The sequence below is a fragment of the Terrapene carolina genome, unplaced genomic scaffold (assembly GCF_002925995.2).
Source record: "Terrapene carolina triunguis isolate 2854851 unplaced genomic scaffold, T_m_triunguis-2.0 Scaffold68, whole genome shotgun sequence".
Taxonomy (NCBI): Eukaryota; Metazoa; Chordata; order Testudines; family Emydidae; genus Terrapene; species Terrapene triunguis.
Genome location: NW_020664419.1, coordinates 58,601,196 through 58,608,384, shown reverse-complemented (window position 1 = coordinate 58,608,384; position 7,189 = coordinate 58,601,196). Strand labels below are relative to the sequence as shown.

Here is a 7,189-nt window from a genome sequence, read left to right as displayed (position 1 = left end):
GTTGTGCTGTAGCATAACCTTGCAGGCCCTGCTCTGCACAAAGAAAGAACCTGCAGAGCCAAAGACTTAATAAAATACGTCCTCACATTGGTAGCAGGATTTCATTTTCTACTGTCACTGAGGCTAGACTGGAAAAAAGAAAATATTATGCAAACATTTCTGTCTTTAAAGAAAGGGCTATTTAAGTTTCATAAAATATCACATTGAAGCGATCATCTTAAATTCTTCAGAGCTCTGAAGAGTCCAACGTTAATCAAAGTGGTTACTTTAAAAGCACACGACAAGTGACTTGACTGTCAAACTGACCCCTTAACCACATGATATGATTTCTTTGCTTTCTGATGGTTTGCAAGAATCTTATGTCTGAGCCACAGCATATACGCTTCGTAAGACTCCACTTCCCCAACTTGTACCAGAATTTCCTTTCCTGCTTGTTCCCAACCACAAACAAACCATTGAAACTTTTCAGCGTACCACGTACATTTTACCTTTAAATGGGGCTGATGAGCCATTTGGAAAATTTCCAGTGCCAGGTTGAAAATGCTTTCGAGGGATCCCTCAACGGTGGCAGGGCTGGACACGTAACCGAGCATCATATTCTGTCACATGGGAGACCTAGTCATTTAAAGGAAACTTTGAACGCTAAAGTCCCACAAACCATATCTATTAATAAAACCAATGAGCATCACATCCTATCTAACACCATCTCATCTTCTAAAACTTGTGAATAATGTGTATTTCTGATGATGAGATAAAAATATTCAACACCCAGGTATAAATACCACCACCAAGACAGATGAAGTTCACTACTCGGCTTTCTTCTAATACCAGACCTGACTGTTAGAAGGATAGCTCATTGCTTTAGGCCTGACAGCCACATTCAGAAACCACTTCAGCATTTTTACTTCAGTGTCTCCACAGCAATGACTCCTCAGATTTATCTCTTCATCCTTCTATCTATCAGCTCTTGTTTTGGATGTTTCTTTTGTCAATCAATTCTTCCTAAAATAGAAGAAGATATAGAAAAACTCAAAGCTGACTTTGTAAGTATAACCATCTAATAATTCATTCTTCTTCCTCTCTTACTGCTTATGCTTTAGACATCATTTGGACTTAAATATTACTGAAAGTTGGCTAGAGTTTGATTTATGACAATCAATGTAATATAGTCCTGTTACAACATGTGTAGGTTTGCTTTTGCAGTTAATTGTTTATTTGAATATAGTTTGATGCTAGACAATGTCTTTGTGCTATTCACCTTTGTCACCAAAACTAAGGTCCTTCCAACTGAACTAATTAAAGTAATGTAGTATTTTGAATCTATCTGGGGAAAATTGATATAACTGTTTATGCTTCATGGTGGGGAACATTCTCCCAGTTCCCTTAGCAATCAATTACATGGAACAATGCATAATGAGAAAATCTTGTAACAGTTAGTATGCAACCTCTTGGATCATCATTAGTTTTACGGTGATAAAGTTACATTTGCCAGAGATAGGGGATTAAGTAGTAGTTAATAATGTAAACAGGAACAAATGAAAATGATAGAGATGAAAGGAGATCCTTTGCTTTAGCAAATGCATCTGGTGCTTTTTTCTTGTTACATTGCTCAAAGGTGGCCCCTAGTGCTTATTCTTTAGTATTTTTGAAACATTGCTACATTAATCCTGCTTTCATAAACTGAGATTATGATGATTGCAAGAATACTAAATCTGCAACATTAGCACATTTCATAGAGATTATGTCAATGTTATGTTAATTAATTTATGATCGCTTAGGAGTCAGTCAGATAACCTGTTGACTTCAACTGGGATTACTAATGGGAGTAAGAGCTGTCGGATGGGGTGGTCATTAATTGTTTTTTTACATTTTAAATTCATTTCCTTAAACGAATGAAAGATGCAGAACGCTCTTGCAGCCAGAGCAAAGACCTGGGGGCTAGGATCACTGGTTTCCATTTCCAGCTCAGCCACTGATTTTGGGTGTTTATCTGTCAGTAGAATGAGTACAGTAGTTACAGTAATAACCATAAAGGAATGTTGTACGGTTTGTTTAATCTTTGTCAAGTGTTTGAAGATTAAATGCAATATTGGTTTTATGTAATACAGTTATTGTGATTATATGTTAGATTCCTATTACAATATACGTGACTATGTAGGGCCAGATCCTGGGAGGTGCTGAGCACTTACTGTTTTCACTGAAGAGTTCAAGCCCACTGCAGGTGCTCAGCACTTCTCAAAATTGACCGATAGGCCCTAATCCTGCAAAGCACTTAAGTATGCAAATTATCCCATTGAAGTAGCTGTAATTACATTATTGAACAAACAACAAATGAATGATTCACATTGTATTGTTAGGATTATGTTTTATCAGGACTAGTAAAAATAACTAAATTTCCCCTAGAAAAAGATTTTTAAAGCTCTGTATTTTCTAACCCTGCAATCATTGAGATACAACATACAGAACACCTGTTTTCCAGCTATGTGAAATACTCTCTAGTCCACAATATCTTTGCATCCCTCAGTCTGAGAGTGGGTTATCGGACTTTCCCCCAGTTTTTACAAACCTCTGATATTACAGGAGTTCTGACTCTCTGAAATGACAGTTCCCCTCTACTAGAACTGGGCTCTTTGCAATTCACCCAAACAGGGAAGGCCTATGTGCACTACTTAAGCCACTTAACATGGGAATCACGTGAGCAGAGATGATACGTGGCGGGGGGAGGGGTGTATGCGGGGATCACGTGCCTCCCCCCCAGATATGCTGCTTGGCGTATACTGAGCATGCTCACAAGGACTGAGCATGCTCACTAACACTGCTGAAGCCAGCTGCCCTCACTTTGCTCCCCTGCTATCGGCAGGCACGGGTCGTCTCTGCATGTGAGAATCACACTGAATGGGCCCTTTGCACTGGGATCTTTACTGACACAAAATTTTCACTAAGGTAAATGAATTCCCATTCCTTCACTAAAGTCAACGGGAGATTTTCCTAAGTACTGTGAAAGGAATGAATGAAGGGTTAGGCCCACTGATTTTGCACTGCTGGCCTTAAATCCCTCAGAAAACAAGATAAAACTAGATCAGACAATTCAAAGAACAATTTGCTGTGTCTATTAGTATTTATTTTTTAGTTGTTAATGTCAGCATCCACAAAGAGCACGGCGTAACAGTTTAGTGAATGTAGTTGTATAATTCCTCCAAGATGAAGGACTTATAACAGCTGAAAATCCTTAAAGCAAAAATAATTCTCGTATGTATTGCACTATTACTCCCATCCATTTCAATGGAGGGTCCTGTTTGTTTTTCAGTAAATCTTGGTGTCTCCTAAGTCATTTCTATGTTCCATTGCAGAATTCAAGTCAGTCAGATGTAGCTGAGGGCGGATCTATTTTCACAGAAAGACTGAAAAGTTGGACAGAGGTAAGCTTACATCCTTAGAACCAGATTTTGAGCACAGGTGCAGCTGCTTTGCATTGTGCTACTTGTGCAAGGTGGCTCCTATGACATTCTGCTGCTTCTCTGCTAGTGTAGGGGACATGGTGGGGAAAAAAGGGGTGTAGCCAGGGAGCTCCTATGTACCATTGATCACTAGGCTGCTGTAATGGCTCCTTGGGATTGCTGGCAGCTGGCACAAGTTACAACAGCCCTCAGGATACTTTAGTTTATGCCAGGTGCTCAGCTTAAGGCCCAGCCAACCCAGAATGAACGCTTTAGGCCATCTTTGCATTCCCCTGTCCTGAATACTCTTTGATCACAGCAGGGGGCCTTCATTTTGATTTTCTACATTTCGCTGTTGATGGAAGTTCATTAAACGCTTTTATGTGCTGTATTTCTAACAGGCAACTGAAAAAAAAATCATACTCAGCCAGATCGTTTCCATGTACTTGAAAATGTTTGATAATATTGGCCCGGCTACAAGTAAATCGCATGTCAAGAACATACACAATGCCCTGTATACGTTGAACGACAGCCTAACTGAAAGCTTCAAAAAAGTAAAAGACCTAATGGAGTTGGCAAGACTTCCGGTAAGGATATTTCTTTTTTTTCCTTTTGTTTTATGAAGGCAAAATCTAGAATTCATTCCCCTTTTGGGGCAACAGAGCCTCAGGTTCTTGACTTTCAGGACAGAGTCTAAGGCCCCTTTACTCTTTTAGGCTTTTGTCTAAGTGGATAGTTCTCTGAAATCATCCACTCTATGTGCACTGGCAGTCAAAAAAAGGGAACAGAATGTTGGGAATCATCAAGAAAGGGATAGATAATAAGACAGAAAATATCATATTGCCTCTATATAAATCCATGGTATGTCCACACCTTGAATACTGTGTGCAGATGTGGTCGCCCCATCTCAAAAAAGATATATTGGAATTGGAAAAGGTTCAGAAAAGGGCAACAAAAATGATTAGGGGTATAGAACAACTTCCATATGAGGAGAGATTAATAAAACTGGGACTTTTCATCTTGGAAAAGAGGCGACTAAGGGGCAATATTATAAAGGTGTATAAAATCATGAGTGGTATAGAGAAAGTAAATAAGAAAGTGTTATTTACTCCTTCTCATAATACAAGAACAAGGGGCCACCAAATGAAATTAATAGGTAGCAGGTTTAAAACAAACACAAGAAAGTATTTTTTCACGCAATGCACTGTCAACCTCTGGAACTCCTTGCCAGAGGGTGTTGTAAAGGCCAATATTATAACGGGGTTCAAAAGGGAGCTAGATAGATTCATGGAAGAAAGGTCCATCAATGGCTATTAGCCAGGATGGGCAGAAATGGTGTCCCTAGCCTCTGTTTGCCAGAAGCTGGGATTGGGTGACAGTGCATGGATCACTTGATGATTACCTGTTCTGTTCATTCCCTTTGGGGCACCTGCCATTGGCCACTGTTGGAAGACAGGTACTGGGCTTGATGGACCTTTGGTCTGACCCAATATGGCTGTTCTTATGTTCTTATGTTCTTAAGTGTTTTCACTGTGGGGAAGACAATCTAGTCATATCCTCCAAGGCAATTCTTTAGTTAATGTTTTTTATTTGTGTTTTTTTAAAATTATGTATGTGTGCTCACAAAGTAGCCCAACTGATGCATTTTAACATCTGAAACATTTTAATCTAAAAATTAATGAATGAAAATAGAGTCAATGAGAGTAACAGACAACCTTAACCTTACGTCAGATTATTACATAGTTAACAGCCATTTGTCTCCTAAACTGGGTTGAGGAAGTAGTAATCAGTTCATAGTCGGATTAAAAACAGCCTCCAAAAGTGACATTCTGTATCAGATTCTACTGTTAATACTGGTTTAACTCCATTGATTTCAATTACAGCCATCAGCATATGGCTCTGCTTTAATAATTTATCCTCCAATACCACAGTAACTCAAGCATTATAATAATATATCATGTTGAGCCACACAGTAGCTCAGTTGCATAGAATGCTGTTGACTTGTACCATATCATAAAGCAGCTTGGAAATTCGACAACAAAATTCATTAGAAGATTGCTCTTCCTTATCTGAACTGGTTGATGGATTGATGGGTTATTGCTATTCTTCATCCATGTGTTACTTTGCCCTATCATGTAATGCCCCGTACAACATCTTAGACCATGGGTTCTCAAACTTCATTGCACCGCGACCCCCTTCTGACAACAAAAATTACTACACAACTCCAGCTGAAGTCTGAGCCCCGCCACCCCAGACGGCGGGGGTAGGGGCAAAGCCAAAGTCCGAGCCCTGCTGCCCCAGGCGGAGGCCACAGCCCAAGGGCTTCAGACCCAGGGTGGGGGGACCTGTAACCTGAGCCCCGCCACCCAGGGCTAAAGCCGAAGACTGAGGGCTTCAGCTTCAGCCTCAGGCAGTGGGGCTCGGGCTTTGGCTTCAGCCCCAGGCCCCAGCAAGTCTAATGCCAGCCCTGGTGAACCCATTAAAATGGGGTCGTGACCCACTTTGGAGTCCCAACCCACAGTTTGAGAACTGCTGGCCTAGACCATAGCGCATGCTAATAGATGTACAGTACCTTTTGAAATGACTATTTTTTTTGTCCTTTGAACCAGATGAATGATAAGAAAATCCAACGCAAAGCTGTTAATGAACTTTTCCCCACCTTACAAAAACTACTACTGGACCATCCAACTACTCACGTAAAGAGAAAAAGGAGCCAAAATCAGAAAAGGAAATGTAGATGTTGAAAGGCTTAGTTATACCTTTTGTTATTCCGTTTTTATATAAATCTATTTATTAATATTTAACTATTTTTCAATCATTATTTATAATGAAATCTATTTTGAAATCAAGAAAGTATTTATAATTCCTACTGCTGCGTAAGAAATGAATATGTATAGAATTCCTGTTTATCTTTTATATGTTTATTAACTGGATAATGCAGAGCTGTGCAACGTTTACCTGATATTCCCTGTGAACTGCATATAAACATACAATGTAGACCCAATACTGTATTTAACAGAGCTTCTGGTACTCTCTTGATAGCTAAAATTAATACGGTTATGACTGATCATTTATTTAATTGGGCTGGAAAGAGGGCACTGAATCAGAAAAGCATCTCAGGAAAGCAATGAAGAATGTCCTTAAAGTTAAGCAGATACTGAAGTCCCACTCAAGTCTATGGGATTTAAATACATGCTTAAAGATGAGCATATGTTGAAATGCTTTCCTGAACTGGGGCCTTGATGGCTGATAGATGCTAACTATTTTTTTAAATCCTGAAATTGTTAGAAGGATAAGGCAACTAAACATTGCCAGCTGTCTAACAGGAAGTGTGACTATATATTGTACATGTATTATGTCTGAATTTTGATCCATTGATTTTTTTAATGTTTCATCTCTGTATTAGAGAATTTAAAAGGTGCCAGATATATTTATTATATAATAAGTAGCATACAAGTACTTTATCTCAGGTGAATATGCAAATAGTTGCACTACAATATTATTTAAGACTTTGATTTTACTCAAATGAAAAAAATCCCCTTATTATTTCTATATTTAATAACAAAAATGTTTGAATAAAAGTATAATTTACATTTATTCATCCTGTGTGATGCTTTTTTGTGAAAGGTTCCCAGCTTGAGAGTGGTACCATTGTTCCATATGATCCCAAGTTATGCAGTTATGCTGATATATGACAAATACATTTTATTTCACCTAGTGTCAGAGGTTTAGTACAAATACTGATAACTTTG

The 7,189-nt window shown here is 38.8% G+C and overlaps 1 protein-coding gene across 1 annotated transcript; it reads left to right on the top strand.

Annotated features, from left to right (window-relative positions):
• The first annotated feature begins 923 nt into the window (after positions 1-923).
• Positions 924-6,181, top strand: IFNG (interferon gamma). Its single transcript, XM_024218283.2, has 4 exons — positions 924-1,043; positions 3,351-3,419; positions 3,839-4,024; positions 6,047-6,181. Exons 1-4 carry the CDS (start codon positions 924-926, stop codon positions 6,179-6,181), a joined length of 510 nt encoding a protein of 169 aa, XP_024074051.2.
• The last annotated feature ends 1,008 nt before the right edge of the window (positions 6,182-7,189 follow it).

Coding starts and splice junctions, on each gene's coding strand:
- IFNG (XM_024218283.2), top strand. CDS start 924: ATGACTCCTCAGATTTATCTCTTCATCCTTCTATCTATCAGCTCTTGT. Junction 3,420..3,838: donor GACTGAAAAGTTGGACAGAG/GTAAGCTTACAT, acceptor TATTTCTAACAG/GCAACTGAAAAAAAAATCAT. Junction 4,025..6,046: donor TGGAGTTGGCAAGACTTCCG/GTAAGGATATTT, acceptor CCTTTGAACCAG/ATGAATGATAAGAAAATCCA.